Source organism: Haematobia irritans, chromosome 3 (genome assembly GCF_050003625.1).
Source record: "Haematobia irritans isolate KBUSLIRL chromosome 3, ASM5000362v1, whole genome shotgun sequence".
NCBI lineage: Eukaryota > Metazoa > Arthropoda > Insecta > Diptera > Muscidae > Haematobia > Haematobia irritans.
Window position 1 is genome coordinate 23,165,606 of NC_134399.1, and position 27,219 is coordinate 23,192,824.

At 34.4% G+C, this 27,219-nt stretch overlaps 1 protein-coding gene across 1 annotated transcript; it reads left to right on the top strand.

Moving 5' to 3' along the window:
• Positions 1-451: 451 nt before the first annotated feature.
• On the top strand, positions 452-26,491 carry LOC142229556 (glucose dehydrogenase [FAD, quinone]). The gene is made up of 3 exons (XM_075300122.1): positions 452-711; positions 24,292-24,762; positions 24,839-26,491. The coding sequence occupies exons 2-3, from the start codon at positions 24,384-24,386 to the stop codon at positions 26,335-26,337; spliced, it is 1,878 nt and encodes a 625-aa protein (XP_075156237.1). The 5' UTR covers positions 452-711; positions 24,292-24,383; the 3' UTR covers positions 26,338-26,491.
• Positions 26,492-27,219: the final 728 nt, after the last annotated feature.

The following is a 27,219-nucleotide window of genomic DNA, read 5'->3' on the forward strand; positions in this document are numbered from 1 at the left end:
TCTATAGAAAAACAAAAATGTTGACAACATTTTCTATAGAAATAAAATTTTGGTAAAATTTTCTATAGAAATAAAATTTTGACAAATTTTTCTATACAAATAAAATTTTTACATTATAAATTAAAATTTTGACAAAGTTTTCTGCAAAAATAAAATTTTGACAAAATTTTCCATAGAATTTTTTTTATTTGTTGTTTATTTGTTTGAAATGTGAGAAGGTAACCCTGTTCAAAAGAATTCACAGTCTAAGCTGTGTGTTAAATCATGTTGCACATGCTTGGAGAAATGGTGAAATGTTCAACAAAAATCGAGTTTTAAAGAGCTGATGAGTGCGCAAGCGCACATGACAAACAATAGTTAAGAAAAAAGAGTGATAACGAACTCTTACAAGAAAATTGTTAATATGCTGCAAGACAAAAACACGAAGCCAACAGTTAACTTTTGGCAGCCGGGCAGTTAAGACAGTTTCAACGGAAAGTACTATCTGACGAAGCCATTGATTTTTGTGAAAAAAAACGCCAAGCAAAAAACGACACGTGAAAAAAGAAAGTGAATGAATAACTAAATCAACACTTATACATACATATAATTCCGAGAAATTTCGACAAAACAAAGAAAGAATATAAAAATAAACGAATATTCAGCGAAAATATTAATTTAAGTGGCATTGAATTGGCCACTCTAAGTATTACAGCTATTTAAATTTATTAAGTAAGTGTGAAAAGTGGAAAATAGCATAGACTAAAAAATGGTGTAATGAAGTTTATGATGAGAGAAAATTAAAAAAAAAATACATATAAGTGTAAAAAATAGAGAGAAAAAGAAAGAAACAAGTAAAAAAGTAAATCTCTAAAGAAAATGAAGAGAAAAAAATATGCTGGTGTAATCTATGAATGTTATGGCAAACTCTGCTGAATTTTTTCAAAATGTTTTACCCATAAAAGGTTTTATTGATGGTTGCATTATTATTTATTTTTATTCAATAATACCTAGTATTATATTATGGTGAATGTTTATAAGTCTGGAGAAAGCCAATGAAATGAAAAGTGTTTTTTTTTATAAGCAAAGCAAGAAAAAAAAAATAATACCTCAAAAAAAAAAACTCATATATCAAATCAAACTAAATGTTAATATTTGTGTATAAAAAAATATTTACTTAATGACCTTTCTGGTCTTCAGAATTTCTTTTTATTCTTTTTTACATTAAAATGTAAAAGAGAAATTTCTGCCTAAATGTTTTTTTTTGGTTTTAAGTGCTCACATTCGTTTTGAAACCCGCATGCGTATGGCTTTCTTGAAATTTTAACTTAAATGGAGTATAATTTTTGTGTGAGTTAACCTTCCAATTCATTCTGGGAATTGACATGTGTGCCAGACAGACACCACTAACAGCCTTTTCTGCTTTGCACTCTTATTTTGGGTGGGTATAGCTGTAGGCCCCTGTTTTTACGTTAACGCGTCATTAATCGCATTTGTTAATAGTTTGTTTTTGTTTGTTTCTTTTTTGTCTTCTTTAAAAAAAAAAAAAATGCTAATATGTTAAACTGCTAAAAACTGGGCTACTTAACGGCAATTAAATGAAAGTTTTCATTTCTTGAATAAATGCTTTGTGCGACAACTGTTACCTTATTTAAATAAACGAGGAGCGGCTCTTAAAGTGTTATGAAAAAATATTTGCCATATATAAGGAAATATTGTAGGAGAAATTTAAGGTGGGATTATGTGTTAGATCTATATCATTCCAGCAAACAAATTTAGAAGTTCTTCCTAAGTCATTGCTTTTAAAATACATCCAAAATTGCTCTTCTACAAGGACGAAAAAGACTGTATTTCATATGTTTGGGTGAAAATTTTTTTTGCTTGGAATTCAAATTTTTTAACACAATATATTTCAATGGTTAGCATGCCCGCCTTGCATACACAAGGTCGTGGGTTCGATTCCTGCTTCGACCGAACACTAAAAAGTTTTTCAGAGGTGGATTATCCCACCTCAGTAATGCTGGTGACATTTCTGAGGTTTTCAAAGCTTCTCTAAGTGGTTTCACAGCTATGTGGAACGCCGTTCGGACTCGGCTATAAAAGGAGGTCTCTTGTCATTGAGCTTAACATGGAATCGGGCAGCACTCAGTGATAAGAGAGAAGTTCACCAATGTGGTATCACAATGGACTGAATAGTCTAAGTGAGCCTGATACATCGGGCTGCCACCTAACCTAACCTAACCAAGTCAAATGAAACCTAATATTCCAAAAATCAAATAAAGAGCTTAATTTATTTCATTTTAAAATGAAACCTTTTTCAAATCAAATGAATCATTTGAATGAAACCTTCTTCACTTCAAATGAAACTTAGTGTCCCAAAAATCAAATATAGAGCTCAATTTAGTTCATCTTCAAATGATATCTTTTTCAAACCAAATGAACCCTTTTTCAAATCAAATGAAATGTTTTTCAAACCAAATGAAACCTTTTTCACGTCGATGATGTAGGGGCCGGAATCGTTTTCCAACGAATGCCTTAACAAGGCGAGGAGTGCAAATATTGATGGCTATTAAAATGCAGTGCCTTCATGAATGCTATCGGGGTACCGTAATAACAAGTAAACCCAAATTTAATTCCTGTATCAAACGAGTGTGTATACATAACAATACTCGTACCTTGAACTTGAATTTTCCCCCACAACTGTTGCAACATTCAAATCCATTTGAAGTTCAATCTCATTTTTTATGTTGAATTTTTCTCGACAATTAACTTGACTTCTTTGTCTACGAAGGTTGGTTGGTTTTATTCGTTTGAAGTTTTCAACGTCAGTTAATTTTCCAGCTTAACCTGTCTAGGTTTGTCAGTTGTGTGAGTGTGTATTTGCGTGTGTGTGTTGTTTAGACATTGTTTGCTTTGAAATTTATAAAACGAATTTTCTGGTAGCGCAACCAAACAAACGCAACATGCCAGGAAACATTGTTTAAACAGTTCATTATGAGCATTCCTATGTTGCAGCATGGAACAGGTTTTTCCATTGTTTTTCCTGGATTTTCCTATAAAGTGTTTGTTTTTTGTTTGCTCTCTAAATGATGATTAATGAATTATATAATAGGGCGAAGCGAAGAGATTATCTTTAAACTAAAACGGGTTAATACTTGGTTGATAAAGGGAAAAAGGTATTTTTCCTAACCATCAATCCTACACTCAAAAGCTATAGAGCAATTGTTTATATTTTGCAAACAATTTCGTAAATGTTACATTTTTTATAAGAATCGAAATCGATATCATTCCATTGTGATATCACAGTGGTGAAATTCTCTCTTATCACTAGATGCTATATTTAGCTCGGAGCAAGGGTCCTGTTTTTACAAATCTCTTTTAAAGGGAATTTTTGACCAGCAAAATTGTTCACCATGGATAAGAACTGATGGTGTCAGATCCGGATTTTAAGGAAGGTGCACAAGAAACTCTCAACCAACCAGCTGCTAGCTCTTCTGGCGAGTCATTATTGATATGTATGTACTAATAGAAAAATTTACGTTCCAAAATCGGACGGTAACAAACCAAAACGGTAACGCTCACGAAAAATAAAAAAAACGGAATGTTCAAGGTTTCGTCCACGGGCGTTCTCGATTCCATGAAAGGCTTTCAGTTTTCTTTTGCCATTTATTATACGTTTTTATGACAACTCTGTCGGTAGTGCAGTGTACTAAGGCGACTGTTAACGCGTATGGAGCAGCCAATCCAAGTTCGAGCCACGGTAGCGGACTATTTTTATATGTTAAATTCGTAACCATTACGTTTTCAGATCATGAACGCTGGTTGTTGTTTTGACAATGCATGGTGGCATTATATCGTTGTCAGATTGACACCGTCTGTTCTCCGTTTGACACAACACATGTGTTGATTCACTTTCATTACTAGTTCATTTGAAACGTGTACGCCGTTCATGATTTTTTCCATGGATGTGGCCTAGTGTTGTCTTGATGGAACAGAATTTCTCACCTATTGGTCAAAGCCGGTAGCATCTTGACGATTGCTTCATTCAGAGCGTTCGATTGGTGACAGAACAGTTCGAAGACGATTTCCACGAATGCCTCTACTGGATGAGTCCAGAGTAAAGTAGGTGTCAGGTATGCTGGCTTTGCAGGGCATGCGAAGAAATACTTCGTAAAGTGAGGCGGCTGTCCATAATTCGGGCAAACATCTTGAAATGCCGGGTTCAGAAGGGAGAGGTTCAAGTACCTGGCGATGCCAGATCTTAGCTGAGATAGCACCGACCTAGTCTCTCTCATCGTCGCTAACAGGTGATGGTCTTCCTCCCAGTACAACGCTGCACTGGTAGGAATCTATAGCCTTCTGAAACACTGCCATGTGTGCCGCCCTCAATGCCGTCCTTATTCCCTCATCACTATCATAGCCGATCAAGTGGTCTATTGACTGTATATCGTTCCTAAAATCAAACCAAATGGGCTTCCCTTTTTCGGTTGGTATCCTCTTGCTTCCATTATGGTCGGATTCGACAATGGTCATGATTGTATCGACATTTCCCGAACAGAATCGATGAAACCAAAATCGGGTATGATTGCCTGATTTTTCGACCTAATTGAAGAAAATCTTGCCAAAAATATTTTTCGTGCGAAATATCTTTCTTCTAATGCCATCTAGCGTCATTTCCAAAGTCGTTGAGCCAAACATGGAATAAAGCAGCACTCATTGATAAGAGAGAAGTTCTTCATGTGTTGTAACACAATGTACTGAATAGTCTAAGTGAGCTTAAAATATCTTAATCTAACCTAACGCCATCTAGCGGAACACCACCCGTGAACCTTTTACTGAAATGGTCGATTTATCGATTTTTACGTTCTTAAAAGTCGATTAGTCGGGTCAATGTCATAATCAAATGTCGATTTGACGTTAGCGGTCAACGCAAAAACTTGGTTATAATGAGGGTGCATAGGTCGATTATATGATTTTGGCCAACACAAAAAGTTCAATGATTTTGAAAGACAATTAAAATGGATTATTCGAAATTGCAGATTAAAAAAATAGAGTTCATTTCTATTTCGAAAAAAAAAATTAATGGATCGATATTTCACCTATTGTATACCTATACTCAAAAAAAGTGAATCCATCAGAAAGTCAAATGTAGGCTAATTTTAGAAAATGTTAACTAAACTGTATTACCAACGCCGATATCACAAAAAAATAAGTAAATATTTTTCGGCAAGTACAAGAAATTTTGGTAGACATATTTATTTTTTTTTCACTTGTTAAAGAAAATTTCGAAGTTTGGAAGGAAAAGATTGGATGGAAAAAAATAATGGTGATCTCAATTTGTGGTAAAACTTATAAATTAAAAAAAAAATCTAAACTTTGTTGTTGTTTTTTCAGCTTAAAACCATGTATTGAGTAAGCTACAAGTATAGCTTAACCAACAGAGGAAAAAATGTTTGTCAAATTTATTTGGGCAAAGCCCTATAGACAAGATGGTTGGTTGGACGCACGTTTTGGAATTACCACATTCCTCATCAGCATCCTCTACCTGCAACAAAACTATCAACCAATTATCAGAATAAATTCAGTCAGTTCACTAAATGCAAAAGTGAACCACACTTGAACCTTCCGAAAAAAGGCTTACACGATAGCCGGCTTATGCCGACATAAATACGTACAAACATATCTCTTTTCCTTTGCCATCGTCAAATCATTTGAGTGCATTTGAACTATTTTCACTTTTTAGTTCGTTTAACTAACGTCAAAAAAATATTAGAGTCAAGGAAACATTTTCATATTGGAGAAATTTTTGCTAAATTATAATAATTTAAATGATTTAAAATAGAGTTAAATTGGCTTTAATAGCCTGGTTTCCACTTGAAAGCATTCTCAGATAATGGAAAATTTCAAAAGACGAAAGCCCATTTTAAAGCATGTGACACCACAGAAAATAAATACTCGTACATGGCTATATTCAGAAATGTTTCCCACATTAGTGGGGCATTTATTCCGCTTTCAATATTTGGAATTAAATTTATGACAGTATTCCTTCAATTTGTATACCCTTCACCATAGGATGTCATTCCGTTTGTAACACGTCGAAATATTGCTCTAAGACCCCATAAAGTATATATTTATATTCTGGGTCGAGGTGAAATTCTGAGTCGATCTGCGCATGTCCGTCCGTCTGTTGAAATCACGCTAACTTCCGAACGAAACAAGCTATCGACTTGAAACTTGGCACAAGTAGTTGTTATTGATGTAGGTCGGATGGTATTGCAAATGGGCCATATCGGTTCACTTTTACATAGTGTTAGTATATGGTCTCTAACAACCATGCAAAAACTGGTCCACATCGGTCCATAATTATATATAGCTCCCATATAAACCGATCCCCCGATTTGGCTTGCGGAGTCTCTAAGAGAAGCAAATTTCATCCGATCCGGCTGAAATTTGGTACATGGTGTCAGCATCTGATCTCTAACAACCATGCAAAAATTGGTCCACATCAGTCCATAATTATATATAGCCCCCCATATAAACCGATCCCCAGATTTGGCTTGCGGAGCCTCTAAGAGAAGCAAATTTCATCCGATCCGGCTGAAATTTGGTACGTGGTGTAAGTATATGGTATCTAATGACCATGCAAGAATTGGTCTACACAGGTCCATAATTATATATAGCCCCCATATAAACCAATCACCAGATTTGACCTCCGGAGCCTCTTGGAAGACCAAAATTCATCCGATTCGGTTGAAATTTGGTACGTGATGTTAGTATATGGTATCCAACAACCATGCAGGAATTGGTTCATATCAGTCCATAATTATATATCGCCCCCATATAAACCGATCCCCAGATTTGACTATCGCCTATAATTATATATAGCTCCGATATAAACCGATCCCCCGATTTGGCTTGCGGAGCCTCTTAGAGGAGCAATATTCATCCGATCAGGTTGAAATTTGGTACGTGGTGTTAGCATTAGGTCTCTAACAACCATGCAAAAACAGGTCCACATCGGTCCATAATTATATATAGCTCCCATATAAACCGATCCCCCGATTTGGCTTGCGGAGTCTCTAAGAGAAGCAAATTTCATCCGATGAAATTTGGAACATGGTGTCAGCATATGATCTCTAACAACCATGCAAAAATTGGTCCACATCGGTCCATAATTATACATAGCCCCCACATAAACCAACACCCAGATTTGGCTTGCGGAGCCTCTTGGAAGACCAAAATTCATCCGATTCGGTTTAAATTTGGTACGTGATGTTAGTATATGGTATCCAACAACCATGCAGGAATTGGTTCATATCAGTCCATAATTATATATCGCCCCCATATAAACCGATCCCCAGATTTGACTATCGGTGCCTTTTGGAGAAGCAAAATTCAATCGATCTGGTTGAAATTTGGTACGTGGTGGTAGTATATGATATTTAACAACCATGCCAAAAGTGGTACATATCAGTCCATAATCATATATATGGCTTTCGAGCCTCTTGCAGGAGCAAATTTCATCCGAGTCAGTTGAAATTTGGTACATTGTGCTAGTAATTGGCCGTTAACAACCATGACTAACTAGGTCTATATCGGTCTATAGTTATATATAGCCCTCAGATAAATCGATTCCCAATCACACAAAAATTGGTCCATATCAAGTTCATAATTGTATATAGCCCCCATATAAGCGACCCCCATATTTCAATTCTGGCTCTCTACGTACCATGCAAAAGTACATATCGATTCGTAATTATTTGTAGACTTACCTATACATACCTTTTTTGTCTAATATATACCACGTATGGACTAACTCACAATTTAGAAAACGATGTTAAAAAGTTTTAAGATAGCACAACCCAAGTAATTCGATTGTGGATGACAGTCTTTCGTTGAAGTTTCTACGCAATCCATGGTGGAGGGTACATAAGATTCGGCCTGCACCCAGAGAAGGAATATGATCACCTCAAACATGTTTTAAGAGCAAAATGTTATTTTTGGGTGGTGACCATGTAACATGGTTTTCGCAACCATTTTATTTTCTCGGAAATCATGTATCTGATTTCGGCAAGCAGGTTATATTTGACGAGAACATAACGTTTTAGTGACAAACATGTTACATGGTCACCAACAAGAATAACATTTTGCTCTTAAAACATGTTTGAGGTGATCATATTCCTTCTCTGCGTGTGGCCGAACATACGGCCGTATATACTTGTTTTATTTAATGTTGCTCCTTTTAACGAAGCAAAAATAAGCTTAAAAAAATTCGAATCTCTCTATTATTTATATCCGTCCTGCATAAGTTATACTCAACATATCTTTAAGTTACATCTATGTGCCAATTAATAAGTGCCTTGGTAAAAAAAATATTTTGTGCGTGCTTAGAAACATTCAAAAGGTAGTTGACCACAAAATCTCCAAACCCATCATCATTTAGGCTTATTCGCATGTTATATATCATGATTTCTTCTATATTCTAACAGTTACTAATTGCTTAACTTTGTACAAACAGTTTTTTTTTTTTTTTTTTTTTTTTAATTTACTCACCTTAATCACTACTCATACCGCAAGGTTTATATGGTATACTCTAAATTAATTGCTATCATAATAGCAATAAAATGCCAAAATAATGTGATACAGTTTAGGTTAAATGAATAATTTGCAAAGAAAATTTTGGAAAATACCATAAATAACCAGAGATGGAAAATAAATATTAGAAAATGTCTAAAGCAATTAAGATTAAATCTTGGATCTTAAAGGATTAGAGTGGTACTCGTAAAGTAACCTTAAAAAAAAATAAAAATAAATAATGATTTTCCAACCTTCTCAAGCAGATTGAATATCTAAGATGTTAGGAATCATGTCATTACCCACAAAAAAAGTGTAGCCAAAAAAGTAGTGAAAATGTTCTTTTTGGATCCAGAAGTGGTGCAAAATTGGCGCAGAAGCGATGAATTTAACATGGGCTTGTCATAGGACGGATGTGTATCATTTCAACAGCCGTTGCACTGAATTTGCATCACTTCTTGAAGTGTAATGCGAATTCAATTGTGCGATATTTTGAAAAAAAAAAATAATTTTAATTTTTTTTTTGTGATTTTTAATGCATTCTAACGCTTTTGTGGAACATTTGACAACAAATATTTAAAAAAATTGCCATTTTTCCAAAATGGATTTAGCATTTTTTTCTGAAAAATTTAAATAATTCGTATCGCTTTATTAATTCTTAATCTGTTTTTAACATATTTGAAATAAAAAATCTTTAAATTTCCCATTAAAAATATGAAAAAAGCGAGTTATAAAAAATTGAATCAAAAGATTCAACATTTTTGGGAGGACATTTTTGGATGTGCTTTTAAATTTGTGCCTTTAGAAGTACTTCTAAATTTTTTTGCTAGGTAATTTAGTTCTAATTAGCATACAGTCGATATGCTCAACCTTATATAAAGCATTATAACTTCAACCATTCTCTTTCTTCCTCTTGTAGGCGTTGCACAATAAGATAACATATTATGAAATTTAATTCATCTAATTTTTTCCTATATCATCTTTAATTTCCAACAAACGACAATAGAAAGTTTTCTTGTAAGGACAAAATGTAAAACACAAATAAATCTAATTGAAAATATCCATTGTGATATGAAAACTTTTTATTTGACATGGCAAATTCTAATAGCAGACTGAACATTCACTATGTCCAGTAGAATAAAGTAAATGAAAAAGTTTGTTGAAAAACTTTTGGATGTGTTTCTCAACAAGTGAAAGTTAATTGACCAAAGGAAGTATAATCAGATATTGATTTTTATAAGTTTATGGTAGGTATAATATAAGAAGTGCACCATTTAATGGAGAAAAAATATACAATAGAATATATATATCAGATATATATACATAATTAAGCATCAATCGTAATTAATAGAATTAATTGAAAAAACATGTAAACATGTTTGAGTTAGAGTTACATTGTGTTTAAAATCAAAAAAATATTATTCATACCACTCATATGTATGTCTATTTGATGGTTTACTTCATGAATCAAATGAATTGATTCTGCTTCAAAATATACGGTATCCAAATTTAGGTATTATATACTATCGAATAAAAGTTAAGCTTTTAGTGTGTGCAGTTAATAAATAAAAAAGATTCATATTTACTCCAGGATGTACCTTTGAAAGAATATACGAGAATGTGCATAGTATAAAATAGTATTTGTTTAGTAGAATGTATATGACAGGAAGTGTAACATATAGTGGATAAAATTCCATAGTATATATCAGATATATATCCGATTAAGTTACAGTAATAATTTATAGACTCAAGACCGCAAGTTCGGCCAGGCCGAAGCTTATGGATTGCGTAGAAACTTCTTCGAAACAATGCCATCAACAATCGAATTAATTGGGTTGCGTGGTATATATTAAATTAAAAACAAGCAAGGAAAGTCTAAAGTCGGGCGGGGCCGACTATATTATACCCTGCACCACTTTGTAGATCTAAATTTTCGATACCAAATACATACATTTAAATATCACTCGATCTGGACCGAATTTGATAGACTTCTACAAAATCTATAGACTCAAAATTTAAGTCGGCTAATGCACTAGTTATAAAGATAATTCTACTTCCTGTGCAAAAATCGTAAAATGGCGTAAATCGGAATAACAGATTGGCCTCTGGGGCCATAGGAGTGTAGATCGGCAGAAAGATATGTACGGAAGCTATATGTAAATCTGAACCGATTTTAACAAAATTTGTCGCACATAACAGTATCATTAAACGTAACCCTTGTGCAAAATTTCAAGCAACGCACGGCAAAACTCTCGCTTTTGGGGTCATATAAGGCAAATCGGGCGAAAGATATATATGGGAGCTATATCTAAATCTGAACCGATTTCAACCAAATTTGGTACACTTACCTATGCTATTAAACATACTCCTTGCGCAAAATTTGAAGTAAGTCAGGGCAAAACTCTGGCTTTTGAGGCCATATAAGTGCAAATCGGACGAAAGGTATATATCGCAGCTATATCTAAATCTGAACCGATTTCAATCAAATTTACCAAGCCTTGGGAGAATGTAAATTTTATTCTCTGTAAAATCGGGTAAAATATATATATGGTAGTTATATCTAAATCTGAACCGATTTGGCTGATATTTTGCAAGTTTTTCGAGACTCATAAAATATTCGGATGTACGGAATTTGAGGAAGATCGGTTGATATACACGCAATTATGACCAGATCGGTGAAAAATATATTGGCAGCTATATCTAAATCTGAACCGATTTTTTCCAAAATCAACAGGGATCGTCTTTGAGCCGAAACAGGACCCTATACCAAATTTTAGGACAATCGGACTAAAACTGCGAGCTGTACTTTGCACACAAAAATCCATCAACAGACAGATGGACATCGCTAAATCGACTCAGAATTTAATTCTAAGCCGATCCGTATACTAAAAGGTTGGTCTATGATTACTCCTTCATGGCGTTACATACAAATGCACAAACTTATTATACCCTGTATCACAGTAGTGGTGAAGGGTATAAACACCGATTAAATACGTATATAATTCAGTTTGACAAAATTTTCTATAGAAATAAAATTTTGACAAATTTTCTATAGAAATATAATTTTGATAAAATTTTCCATAGAAATAAAGTTTTGACAAAATTTTCTATAGAAATTAAATATTAACAAAATTTAAAAAAAATAACATTTTAACAGAATTTACTATAGAAATAAAATTTTGAAAAAATTTTCCATAGAAATAAAATTTTGACAAAATTTTCTATAGAAATAAAATTTTGGTAGATTATTTTTGGCTTAAGTGGCAACCACGATTATGAACCGATATGGACCAATTTTTGTGTGATTGGGGATCAGCTATATATAACTATAGACTTATATGGACCAATTTTGGTATGATTGCTAGCGGCCATATACTAACACCATGTACCAAATTTCAGCCGGATCGGATGAAATTTGCTTCTCTTAGAGGCCTCGCAAGTCAAATCGGGGGATCGGTTTATATGGGGGCTATATATAATAATGGGCCGATGTGTACCAATTTTTGCATGGTTGTTAGAGACAATATACTGACACCATGTACCAAATTTCAGCCGGATCGGATGAAATTTGCTTCTCTTAGGGGCCTCGCAAGCCAAATCGGGGGATCGGTTTATATGGGGGCTATATATAATTATGGACCGATGTGTACCAATTTTTGCATGGTTGTTAGAGACCATATACCAACACCATGTACCAAATTTCAGCCGGATCGCATGAAATCTGCTTCTCTTAGAGGCCTCGCAAGCCAAATTTTGGGGTCCGTTTATATGGGGGCTATACGTAAAAGTGGACCGATATGGCCCATTTGCAATACCATCCGACCTACATCAATAACAACTACTTGTGCCAAGTTTCACGTCGATAGCTTGTTTCGTTCGGAAGATCGACTCAGAATTTCACCACGACCCAGAATATATATACTTTATGGGGTCTTAGAGCAATATTTCGATGTGTTACAAACGGAATGACAAAGTTAATATACCCCCCATCCTATGGTGGTGGGTATAAAAATACCGATTTAATACGTATTTGACAAAATTTTCTATAGCAATAAAATTTTGATAAAAATTTCCATATAAATAAAATCTTGATAAAATTTCCCATAGAAATAAAGTTTTGACAAAATTTTCTATAGAAATGAAATATTAACAAAATTTTCTTTAGAAATAACATTTTAACAAAGTTTTCTATAGAAATAAAATTTTGAGAAAATTTTCCATAGAAATAAAATTTTGAGAAAATTTTCCATAGAAATAAAATTTTGACAAAATTTTCTATAGAAATAAAATTTTGGTAGATTATTTTTGGCTCAAGTGGTAACCACGATTATGAACCGATATGGACCAATTTTTGTGTGATTGGGGATCGGCTACATATAACTATAGACTGATATGGACCAATTTTGGTATGGTTGCTAGCGGCCATATACCAACACCATGTACCAAATTTCAGCCGGATCGGATGAAATTTGCTTCAATTTGAGGCTCCGCAAGCCAAATCTGGTTTAAATTTGGTACGTGGTGTTAGTATATGGTCTCTAACAACCATACCAGAATTGGTCCATATCGCTCAATAATTATATAAAGCTCTTATATAAACCGATCCCCAGATTTGACCTCCGGAGCCTCTTGGAGGAGCAAAATTCATACGATCCGTTTGAAACTTAGTACGTGGTGTTAGTATATAGTATCTAACAACCATGCAAAAATTGGTCCATATCGGTTCATAATTATATATAGCCCCCATATAAACCGATCCCCAGATTTGACCTCCGGAGCCTCTTGAAGGAGCAAAATTCATCCGATCCTGTTGAAATTTGGTACATTTCACTAAAGTATGGCCGATAACAACCATGCCAAAATTGATCCGTATCGATCTATATTATATATAGCCCCCAAATAAACCGATCCCCAATCACGGAAAAATCACGATTGCCACTCGAGCCAAAAATAATCTACCAAAATTTTATTGCCATAGAAAATGTTGTCAAAATTTTATATTTCTATAGAAAATTTTGTCAACATTTTATGTCTTTAGGAAATTTTGTCAAAATATAATTTCTATACAAAATTTTGTCAAAAAATTATTTCTATAGAAATTTTCGTCAAAACTTTATTGCAATAGAAAATTTTGTCAGAATTTTATTTCTGTAGAAAATTTTGTCAAAATGTTATTTCTATAGGAAATGTATGAAGCATTTCATAGTTGTAGAGGAATATATTGCAAAATCTTCCTAAACATCAAGAATTCTACCAATCTACCAAACAGTAAAAAATCTGCCATTTTTTTGGTAGACTCGTGTTCGTGTAAGATTCGACCTGGCCGATCTTACGGCCGTATATACTTGTTTTATTTTAATAATCTAATCTACATACTGGACCCTTGGTGTCCGTCCGTCTGTCCATGTATTTGTTATTCGCAAGATTCACGTCGTAATTATTTACCGATTTTGATTTTTTACAAAATGAATCGAGGAACCTCATTTTTAAACCATTCATTGTTGACGCATGCCGATGGGGATTTTCCTGTTAATATTTATTTTGACCCCATAGTCCATGAGTACGTCGAGTAGTGGCACTTGAGTTCTGAGTCTTCTCTCTTATCACTGAGTGCTACCCGATTCTATGTTTAGCTCAAGGACAAGGGATCTCCTTTTTATAGCCGAGTCTGAACGGCGTTCCACATTGCGGTAAAACCACTTAGAGAAGTTTTGAAACACCCAGAAATGTCAGCAGCATTACTGAGAGGGGATAATCCACTGCAGAAAAGCTTGTTGGTATTCGGTCGAAACTTTGTTTGAACCATATAACTACGTTGGTTCGGTAACTGACCGTCTTCGAAGCACCTTCTTGGCCCTTTCCAGCGTAAATTTTTGTGTGCATCGGTGAGCTCTTGCACTCGTTTGAACTTTGCGTTTGCGAAAACGCACTTCTCTGATATTAAGTTCTTAGTTCCTTGTCCAAAAGTCGATAAAGTTTTTAATGAAGCCGATTTGTCTTTATAGTTAAATGGTTCGATTAAAAATTGGGTATTTTTACATGAAAGAAAATATTGTTTGACTAAGGCCAAATTGGCTTTAATAATACTGAATTTGTTTTTTAAATGAATGAGATGAATTTATTGAATTTTATTTCAAAGACGTACTTGAAACATTACACTATTGAAGTCGAGTGTAAATTTGGAACTTTGAGTTGTCGTTAATAAGTTTTTAAGGAACATGAAGATAAACGTAAGAATAACGAATAAATTAAAATTTATTTTCTAGTATCAATAATGCAAAACTCAAATGTAAAAGAGAATTATGTCTTAAAGATATCCTTACATTAATTCTCCGCTTTTTTGGCTCATAACTAATACCAAAATTCATTAGTGCAATGACAAAATCTTTGGAACCGGGCACGTTAACATTGGCTGATAAGTGCCCGGTCTAACAAAGAAAAACACATTTTTTTCAAAATTCGTTTTTATTATTCGAAATAGTTCCCTTCAAGAGCGATACAACGATTATAATGACCTTCCAATTTTTTGATACCATTTTGGTAATACTCCTTCGATTTTGCCTCAAAATAGGCCTAAGTTTTGGCGATCACCTCTTCATTGCAGCCAAATTTTTTCCCTGCGAGCATCCTTTTGAGGTCTGAGAACAAGAAAAAGTCGCTGAGGGTCAGATCTGGAGAATACGGTGGGTGGGGAAGCAATTCGAAACCCAATTCATGAATTTTTGCCATCGTTCTCAATGACTTGTGGCACGGTGCGTTGTTTAGGTGGAACAACACTTTTTTCTTCTTCATATGGGGCCGTTTTGCCGAGATTTCGACCTTCAAACGCTCCAATAATGCCTTATAATAGTCACTTTTGATGGTTTTTCCCTTCTCAAGATAATCGATAAAAATTATTCCATGCGCATCCCAAAAAACAGAGGCCATTACTTTGCCAGCGGACTTTTGAGTCTTTCCACGCTTCGGAGACGGTTCACCGGTCGCTGTCCACTCAGCCGACTGTCGATTGGACTCAGGAGTGTAGTGATGGAGCCATGTTTCATCCATTGTCACATATCGACGGAAAAACTCGGATATATTACGAGTAAACAGCTGCAAACACCGCTCAGAATCATCAACACGATGTTGTTTTTGGTCAAATGTGAGCTCGCGTGGCACCCATTTTGTACAGAGCTTCCGCATATCCAAATATTGATAAATGATATGACCAACACGTTCCTTTGATATCATTAAGGCCTCTGCTATCTCGATCAACTTCATTTTATGGTCATTCAAAATAATTTTGTGGATTTTTTGATGTTTTCGTCGGTAACCACCTCTTTCGGGCGTCCACTTCGTTCACCGTCCTCCGTGCTCATTTCACCACGCTTGAATTTTGCATACCAATCAATTATTGTTGATTTCCATGGGGCAGAGTCCGGAAACTCACTATCAAGCCAAGTTTTTGCTTCCACCGTATTTTTCCCTTCAGAAAACAGTATTTTATCAAAACACGAAATTCCTTTTTTTCCATTTTTTTCACAATAACAAAAGTTGCTTCACAAAAGACGCTCTATCTCACAAACTAATTGACGTACAGACGTCAAATTTTGACACGAATCATTTGAAGGTTGGTACCAGGGTTGGCCTGTCACAAACTGTGACTTTTGCGACATACGTCTGCGACGGTATAATACGTATGTCGCAAAAGTCGTAAACCTACTGTAGAAAACCAAATTTTGAATAGAAGAAATCCTGAACATTTTTTAATTTAGTTTGACAGCATTTGCTGTGAGTTTCTGCAGAAATTTGTGAAAGTTTTCCCATGGTCAAGCCTATTTTCTTAGGTGGTATCGAAATTCCCGTTAGTGAGTGTTTAAAATACCTTGGAGTTATATTGGACAGGAGACTGAACTTAAAGCTAAGAAAGGACGAGGAAATCCACGGTTACCCTGTACTCGTGCAAAAAGCAATAGGGAAAATGTGGGGACTAAAACCGAAAATTGTGAACATTCCTAAGAATTGAAACTTCTTCGCACCTATCGTCTTGGATATCATCGAATTCGCTGCCTAGCCGACGCGACTAAAGTATTTACAGTTTGCGACTTTTGTTACTTTTTCTACATTTACGACGCGTATGTGACGTTTACGACGTTTACAACTTTGCGACAGTCGCAAACCTAAAAAAGTTTGATACAGACCATCTCTGGTTGGTACTATATAAAAATAATATGCATTTAATACTAGCGACACCATCTACACGCAAAAAAATAATTCTTTCCTCCCAAACGAAATTTTAGACAAACAAAGTTCGTTTCTCATTTGCTTTTCGTTGAAAGGAAGTGTAAAAGTATATACTTTTTGTGATAAACGTTTATTCTTTTCGAAGTTTTTTTAGTTTTTAGCACCTTTTTCTGTAATACAAACAATATAGAAGAAATTATACGATTTTATAAATTTTCAAAATTTTTTTTACCTTTCGCCTGGACGGAGAATCGAACCGCGGACCATGCAATTTGTAAGCCAACACACTATCCACTGTATTGGCTTACCACATCAATAGAAAATTATCCATATAAGTTATATAGCATAGCTTGCGGCGCCCATGAGCCGATTAAACAAAGTGTATTTAACAGAAAATACATTTAGTTGGGCACCGTGGAGCAGTGGTTGCTACGTCCGACTTGCATGGGTTCGATCCGTGCTCCGACCAAAGGTTTTTTTTTTGTTTTTTTAATATATTCCAGATATGGTCGGAAGATTCCCAAAAAAATATTCAAAATTACATTCTACTATATTAAATTTTTACTATGAACTGTAAAATTTGTCTTATCAAAGACCTAAAGTCAGAAAAGAACAGTGTTTGATATAAACGAAATGGACTGTGTTGTTGGTTCAAAAATAACTTTTTTTATTGAAAAAGTAAAAATCTTGTAACAAACGATTTTTTTGGTGATAAAAGTGTATACTTTTCCAAGCAATTCAAAAAACTCTAACAAAAGAAAAACGTTTTCGGTACACGTTTTCCAAACGTTTTTTTTTCTTTGCGTGTATGTGTCAGACCGGGGACTTATCAGCCAACCTGTTATTATCAGTGTTTCTGAATTTTTGTGGATCAGTTTATCACCTTATCTTATATCCTGGATAGAGGCTATTTACGAGTAAGCTATCGACGAGGTTTGGGTGTCTACTCAAAAGACCAGAACTTTAACATTGCTCAAAGTATTGGAGAACTTTTTACAATGCCAAAGTACTTAGTTTCTATGCAAGAGATTGATGTCATGATAATTTGCAGTATATATTAACATTTGTAAGCCAACACACTATCCACTGTATTGGCTTACCACATCAATAGAAAATTATCCATATAAGTTATATAGCATAGCTTGCGGCGCCCATGAGCCGATTAAACAAAGTGTATTTAACAGAAAATACATTTAGTTGGGCACCGTGGAGCAGTGGTTGCTACGTCCGACTTGCATGGGTTCGATCCGTGCTCCGACCAAAGGTTTTTTTTTGTTTTTTTAATATATTCCAGATATGGTCGGAAGATTCCCAAAAAAATATTCAAAATTACATTCTACTATATTAAATTTTTACTATGAACTGTAAAATTTGTCTTATCAAAGACCTAAAGTCAGAAAAGAACAGTGTTTGATATAAACGAAATGGACTGTGTTGTTGGTTCAAAAATAACTTTTTTTATTGAAAAAGTAAAAATCTTGTAACAAACGATTTTTTTGGTGATAAAAGTGTATACTTTTCCAAGCAATTCAAAAAACTCTAACAAAAGAAAAACGTTTTCGGTACACGTTTTCCAAACGTTTTTTTTTCTTTGCGTGTATGTGTCAGACCGGGGACTTATCAGCCAACCTGTTATTATCAGTGTTTCTGAATTTTTGTGGATCAGTTTATCACCTTATCTTATATCCTGGATAGAGGCTATTTACGAGTAAGCTATCGACGAGGTTTGGGTGTCTACCCAAAAGACCACAACTTTAACATCGCTCAAAGTATTGGAGAACTTTTTACAATGCCAAAGTACTCAGCTTCTATGCAAGAGATTGAAGTTATGATAATTTGCAGTATATATTAAAAATTTGTACCATCTTTTGCTCCATCAGTCTCTTCAAAACTAATATCACTATTATTAGACTTACACTTTTTCTCTACACATCACTGAAAATTTAGGTTGAAATGTATGTCACTTTTGTGGTCTATCTAAATCTAAGCTTTTTTTACCGATTTTATACAATAGAAACGTGATTAAAGACACAATACAAAACAACTGTAGTACATTTGACAACCCAACATTTAATTTAATTGTCTGTTGTTGACTGACAGCAAATTGTAATGCTTGGTGAATATTAATAAAGCAAAAATGCATTTTTTGTTTCAAACTGCTATATTGGTTAAATATACGAAAAGATTTCAATTTTATTTTGCCTGAAAAATAGAAAAAACAAATAAAAACAAACTCAGTGTGACACCAATATTTTAAGACTTTTTTAGGTAATCTTTTTCACTACTTAAAACCATATGTAGTAGAGACTTAAATGAGGGTGGTTTCAAATCGATTTTGGTCATTTAAAATTCCGGAAGCATAAAAGTCCAAGAGTATAACTGACACTGACCAATTGCAGTGTGATGTGAATCATTAATCATTGCGGTTAAAGGAGTTCATTTTGATGCTTAGGCCGATAAGTTGTAATATGACTGGAGTTTTTGGGATATTATGAAATTTTTGCAAAATACAAAAATTCCACAAAAAAAAAAAAAAAAAAAAACTATTAACGTAGTTTTGTCTATTAATAGCATGAAGTGTCTTAGATGTTGTAATTAGATATAAAATCTATCTAAATATATAACTGACGAAAATCTAAAAATCCAATATTGTGCAGTCAACACTTTGGCCTACATTTTTATTTAGATTAGATCGTAGACATTTCAGCTCAATCCGAGGGTCCAAACTAAAACAACCTACAAATAGCTATTCCTGTTGAGACGGGAAAATTTTGCATATTTTTTTAAGTGTTTGCAATCATTCCACTTCTTTTGTCGGCCATTCGTCATCTGAATAAGTAGTCATCCTAACTTAGTATGAACTTTCAAGTCTCTACCCCCAAAGAAAAAAAGTAAGGAAAGTCTAAAGTGGACTATATTCTACCCTGCATCACTTTGTAGATCTATATTTTCGATGACGTCTTAAATCCGTCAATTCCTGAACAAAATGTCGCGTAAATCGAAGTAAAACTTTGGCCTATATGGTGTAAATCGGGCGAAAGAGCAATATCTAAAACTGAACCAATTTCAGTCAAATTTATCTAACTTGAGGGTGCTTTTTGTGCAAAATTGGAAGCGAATCAAGGTGAAACTCTGGCCTCTGGGGAAAATTAAGTGCATATAGGGCGAAAGCTATATATCAATCTCGACCGATTTCAACCAAATTTGGCACTCATAGTAATAATGTTAATTCTACTCCCTGCGCAAAATATCACGTAAATCGGAGTGAAACTTTGGCCTATGTGAACATGTGTAAATCGGACAAAAGACATATATGGAAGATATATCTAAATCTTAACCGATTTCAACCAAATTTGGCACACTTTATGACACTATAAATTGTACTCTTTGTGTAAAATTTAAAGCAAATCAAAGTAAAACTTTGGCCTCTGGCGCCATATGAGTGCAAATTGGGCGAAAGATATATATGGGAGCTATATTCAAACCTGAACCGATTTCTCCCAAACTCATTAGGGTTCTATTCTGTCCCAAAACACATACTTGTGGAAAATTTTAAGTCGATTGGACTAAACCTGCGATCTAGACTTTGATGAAAAACATGTGTTCACAGACATCCAGCGTCAGAAGGACAGACGCATATGGCTAGATTGCATTAGGGGTGGCCCGGAGCATTATTGCTAAAGACGTCATGTGTCTATTCTGGGTGTTGCGAGCATATGCACTAAGTGTGGTGCAGGGTATAAAAATACTTTTCTCTGGAACGTAATTTTAAACAAACAAAATTGTAGAGAAACGAAAATTTAGACAAAATTTATGACAAGCTTCATTATGCAACCTAAATTTTAGGCCAAGTAATTATTAAGTATAAATTTCTTGAAACTAATTAATTTTTTATATAATGAATGTTTATAATCGTTGCTTCAAAAATTTTGAAAATTTGGAAATTTGAGTCCCTCCGTTAAAGTCGTATGTCTTTGAAGTAAGTCCAAGTTTTCTTAAAGAAAAACATTTTTGATTTAATGAAATCAAATTTAAATTAGATGATATACTAAATTTTTAGATTTAAGATAAAAATGCTTCAAATATAGGCTAAGATTAATTTGGAGGATTTTGCGTCTTTGGTGATTTTTTTTGGAACTAATAAACAATTTTTTCTTTTGAAGTATTTGTTATAATTTGGTTTTTTAAACTGACTTTTGTCTGTCATCAGCTTCCCTGCAAAAACATTCATTACTTTTATATCTCTTCTAGAGATGGACTTAATTTTCACTTTCTAAGATATTCTTTTGAGGTGATATATAAAAATATTTTGTTTTACTCTGTTTTCGCAATAAATTAAAATTTTCTAAATTTTACTGGACAAACAAATAAATTGAAATTTTTACAAAATATTTAAAAATTGCTTTGAACCATTTTTATGCGGGCGTGAAAATTGTGACCAAATATTTGAAAAGTAGAAAAAGTTAATACTGTTTTATTTTTCCTTATTAATTTAAAATGAAATCTGAAATACTTAAATATTATCACACTGGAATAAATATTTCGAATGGTTAAAAAGATGACTTGTGCTCGATGACAAACCCACGTAAAATTCATTGCTTCTGAGCAAATTATGCACCACTTTCGGATCCATAAATAACACAATCATTGTTTGTTTTTGGCTACGCTGTTTTTGCTGGGTTTATTAAAAAAAGAGAATGAAAATTATATAAATGAGATCTCTGTCGTAATTTTAATTTTAGATTTAAAACTAGATAGGTACCTGTCTTTATTTTAAAGAAGGCGAATCTTTGAAACGGAATCAATACCAAAATCCTTTTGAGAAGGTCGAAATTTTTGGATCCAAGAAAACTTCTTTTTGAATGCAGGCGAATCTTTGAAACGGAATCAATACCAAAATCCTTGTGAGAAGGTCGAAATTTTTGGATCCAAGAAAACTTCTTTTTGAGTGCAGTCGTGCAAACTAATCCACTTTGCAGTTCCGTGGTGGCTGAGGCTAACCACCCACGTTAGTTTAATATTGAACTGCCCAGCCATTTCGATAAGAAATCTGCGACTACCAATTGTATGTGGTTAATTTAGCAACACAAAGTCCAACTGTTCACTGTTGGGGTATATATTTATACCAATATCAGTAGAACAAAAATTTGAAACCTCTTTAATTGCTAAAATTTCTGAAAGGCAGTCAGCGTGTATCACTGTCACTTTTCGGTCAATAAGTCTAAAGGCCATATATGCTGCATTCCAGCAAAACAACGAGTCGTCAAAATGTATGTTTTTTAAGGATCCGGAAGTGGAGCATTCATCGAGAAGCGATGACTTTAACATGGAAATAGGAAAGATGTCCACTATTTTAACAGCCATTGCACTGAATATGCATCACTTCTTAAGGTGTGATCCCAATACAGTGCTTTGGATGTGAATTAAAAGAAATTGTAATATTTTGCCAAATAAATAATTTTTATAATTTTTTATGATTTTAAATGCATTTTAACGCTTGTCTGAAATGTTTGACCTCAAATATTTTCAAAAATTTTCAGGAATGGATTCAGCATTTTTCTTACAATTTTTATACCCTGCGCCACACTGTGGAACAGGGTATTATAAGTTAGTGCATATGTTTGTAACACCCAGAAGGAGACAAGATAGACACATGGTGTCTTTAGCAATAATGCTCAGGGTCGGTCTCTGAGTCGATATAACCATGTCCGTCTGTCCGTCCGTCCGTCTGTCTGTGAACACATTTTTGTGATCAAAGTCTAGGTCGCAATTTAAGTCCAATCGCCTTCAAATTTGGCACATGTTCCTAATTTGGCTCAGAATAGAACCCTATTGATTTTGGAAGAAATCGGTTCAGATTTAGATATAGCTCCCATATATATCTTTCGCCCGATATGCACTAATATGGACCCAGCAGCCATAGTTTTATACCGATTTGCTTGAAATTTTTTACAAACATAACACTTAGTCGTATAGTCAAGTGTGCAAAATTTGATTGAAATTGGTTCAGATTTAGATATAGCTCCCATATATATCTTTCGCCCGATATGGACTTATATGGCCCCAGAAGCCAGATTTTTGGCCGAATTTGGTTGAAATTTTGCACTAGGAGTACAATTAGTAATATAATCAAGTGTGCAAAATTTGATTGTAATCGGTTCAGATTTAGATATAGCTCCCATATATATCTTTCGCCCGATATGGACTAATATGGTCCTAAAAGCCAGAGTTTTGACCCAATTTGGTTGAAATTTTGCACAGGGAGTAGATTTATCATTATAGCTATGCGTGCCAAATTTGATTGAAATCGGTTCAGATTTAGATATAGCTTCCATATATATTTTTCGCCCGATATGGACTTATATGGCCCCAGAAGCCAGAGTTTTGGCCCAATTTGGTTAAAATTTTGCACTAGGAGTACAATTAGTAATGTAGTCATGTGTGCCAAATTTGATTGAAATCGGTTCAGAGTTAGATATAGCTCCCATATATAGGTTTTTCTGATTTCGACAAAAATGGTCAAAATACCAACATTTTCCTTGTTAAATCGCTACTGCTTAGTGGAAAAGTTGTAAAAATGACTCTAATTTTCCTAAACTTCTAATACACACACACACACACACACACACACACACACACACACACACACACACATATATATATATATATATATATATATATATATATATATATATATATATATATATATATATATATATATATATATATATATATATATATATATATATATATATATATATATATATATATATATATATATATATATATATATATATATATATATATATTTAACTTTTGAGAAGTTTCCTTAAAATTGCTTCAGATTTAAATGTTTCCCATATTTTTTTACTAAAATTGTATTCCACCTAGTTTGGGACAAACCTTTATATATAGTCCCCAACACATTTGACGGATGTGATATGGTATCGAAAATTTAGATCTACAAAGTGGTGCAGGGTATAATATAGTCGGCCCCGCCCGACTTTAGACTTTCCTTACTTGTTTTTTGCTAGAATACTTTAGGGGGAATATGTACCTGACTTTTTCCACAACCGTCGATTGTTGGTGTGATGGAAACCACACGACAAAAACAAATCCCATCAAACTCCAACCCTCCATGTTTTTTTCAGCCCTGGTGTATCCCCTCTCAGTAAAGCTGGTGACATTTCTGAGTGTTTAACTGCAATGTGGAACACTGTTCGGAATCGGCTATAGAAAGGAGGTCCCTTGTCATTCAGCTCCACTTAGAATCGGGCGGCACTCAGTGAGAAGAGAGAAGCTCACCACTGTGGTATCACAATGGACTGAATAGTATAAGCGAGCCTGAAATATCGGACTGCCACTATAGCTGCCACTTAACTTAACCAGTGAGAGAATTTGATCGCTTCATTGATGAAAAAACGTTTGCCTCAGTGACACCATTTAGGGAACTAAAGAATTTCCATTTATTATTTTATTATTATTAATTTCATTTTTTATTCTCTCATTTTTTAGATTCAATTTCATCATGCTGTTTAAACGCTATTGACGTTTAACATTTCCACTTTCAACTGAAAGACTCTTCCGAGTTACCTTTAAGCCCTAAAATGAGTGCAATAGTCAATACAGCTGCTGTTATAGGTGGCGCTGTAACAGCTGCCACCAGTAACAGTTGGTTTATACCAATGTTGGTAGCGGCCATAGCCTATTTTCAATATGAGGAAATTATGGATCCCGAGTCGAAACCCATAGATACAGATAGTGATGAAATAAGAGACCATTATGATTTTATAGTAATTGGGGCAGGCTCAGCGGGAGCAGTGGTGGCCAATCGTTTGACAGAAGTGGAGAATTGGAGTGTTCTATTGCTGGAGGCAGGAGGCGATGAAACCGAGATATCAGATGTCCCCTTAATGGCAGGATATTTACAACTGAGTAAAATGGATTGGAAATATAAGACAGAACCATCGGGAACTACGTGCTTGGGTAAGGAAAGTCGATATAGTATTTATTTCTTGGGGAAATTAATGTCTTTTATTGTCTCCCTATCTCTCTTTTCTAGCTATGAATGGGGGTCGCTGTAACTGGCCTAGAGGCAAAGTTCTGGGAGGTTCTAGTGTCCTAAATTATATGTTATATCTTCGTGGCAGTAAACATGACTATGATACCTGGGAGTCTTTGGGTAATCCAGGTTGGGGTTATCGTGACGCTTTGTATTATTTCAAAAAGTCCGAAGATAATACAAATCCCTATTTGGCCAGTACACCTTATCATTCCACCGGAGGATATTTGACTGTGGGCGAGGCCCCCTTTCATACACCCTTGGCTGCTAGTTTTGTGGAGGCTGGTGTTGAAATGGGCTATGAAAATCGAGATTTGAATGGCGAAAAACAGGCAGGCTTTATGATTGCCCAGGGAACCACTCGTAGGGGTAGTCGTTGTAGTACGGCCAAGGCCTTTTTAAGGCCAGCCCGTCTGAGGCCAAATTTACATATTTCCATGAACTCCCATGTCACTCGTATAATGATAGATCCCGTTAGTAAATTGGCTTTTGGTGTGGAATTTGTAAAGGAGCAAAAGTTATATCATGTAAGAGCCAAAAAAGAAGTCATTCTATCTGGGGGTTCTGTTAATTCACCCCAACTGCTGATGTTATCGGGTATAGGACCCCGTAAGGAATTGGCCAAACATCGTATACCTTTGATCAAGGAATTAAATGTAGGTGAAAATATGCAAGATCACATAGGTTTGGGAGGATTAACGTTTTTGGTCAATCAACCAGTGTCTATAGTGGAAAGTCGTTTCCATTCCATGTCCACAGTTTTGCAATATGCTGTCTTGGGTCAAGGACCCTTAACTATTTTGGGAGGCGTCGAAGGTTTGGCTTTTGTTAATACCAAATATGCCAATACGACACTCGATTGGCCTGATATAGAATTTCATTTTGTTTCGGGATCTACTAACTCGGATGGAGGAAATCAATTGCGAAAGGCCCATGGCCTAACAGATGCCTTCTACAGAGCTGTCTTTGAGAAAATCAACAATCATGATGTTTGGAGTATCATACCCATGTTGTTGAGACCTCGCAGCAAGGGCTTCATTAAACTAAGATCGGCAAATCCTTTTGATTATCCCTATATCATACCAAATTATCTAACCGATGATTTTGATACCAAGACCTTGGTGGAAGGTGTAAAAATTGCTGTGGCCCTTTCACGCACAAAGGCCATGCAAAGATTTGGATCCCGTCTCTCTGCAGCCAAATGGCCTGGCTGTCAGCATTTGCAAATGTTTACCGATCCCTATTGGGAGTGTATGATAAGACAATATACGGTAACCATATATCATCCAGTGGGTACTTGTAAAATGGGTCCCTATTGGGATCCTGAAGCTGTTGTCGATCCCCAATTGAGAGTCTATGGCATTCGAGGTCTAAGAGTTATAGATGCCAGTATAATGCCTACATTGGTCAGTGCCAATACAAATGCTCCAGTTATAATGATTGCTGAAAAGGGATCAGATATGATTAAAGAATTTTGGATTAAAAATACAGTGGTCTAAATTAGATAAAAAACGTGGGGATGCGAGTGACAATTAAATGTAATTTTCTTAGATTAGTTTGAAACCAAATTGAAGTCTTTTTAGTGTGCCTGTTATAGATTACTTTAGAATATTATTTTTGTTATAAGACTAAAATTATATAAATGAATATTTATTGATTTATCTATAAGAATAGATATAAGATATTATAAATAAAACTATTATAAGTAGAATAGTTTTGAATATTAAAAAAAAAAAAACAAAATAAAAGAAATATAAAATTTAAATGCTTTGAGTTGGAAATGGGGGAAAACATAAATGTCTGTATAAGAAACAGGCAGGAAATTTGGCTTGTAGTTGGACGACAAGATATTGCCTTAAAGAAATATGGTTGTTGTATAGACGACATCTAGAAAAAGTCAATAAAAATTCAACATTATACACCCAGAGAAGGAATATGATCACCTCAACCAGGTCTAAGAGATATTATAAATAAAACTCAACCATGTTTCAAGAGCAAAATGTTATTTTTGAATGGTGACCATGTAACATGTTTGTCGCAAACATTTTATTTTCTCGGAGATTATGTGTCTGATTTCGGCAAGCATATTATTTTTGGCGAGAAAAGAACATTTTTGCCATAAACATGTTACATGGTCACCATCCAAAAATAACATTTTGCTCTTGAAACAAGGTTGAGGTGATCATATTCCTTCTCTGCGTGTAATTACGGTTTGGTTAGACCTTTTTTATTTTTTATTTGATCATAGAAATTTAATATTTGTTAGCTATTATAACAGTTATATATAACAGTTGTAACAATGGATTAGTATTAATAAATTTCGCATTAATACCGAAATACAATTTTAATTGTATTTGTTTATTTAATCAACTTTTTAATAG

Bases quoted from the DNA above. Each gene is read 5' to 3' on its own strand.
- LOC142229556 (XM_075300122.1), top strand. From the start codon at position 24,384: ATGAGTGCAATAGTCAATACAGCTGCTGTTATAGGTGGCGCTGTAACA. The intron at 24,763-24,838 runs GTAAGGAAAGTC...TCTCTTTTCTAG, and splicing joins ATCGGGAACTACGTGCTTGG to CTATGAATGGGGGTCGCTGT.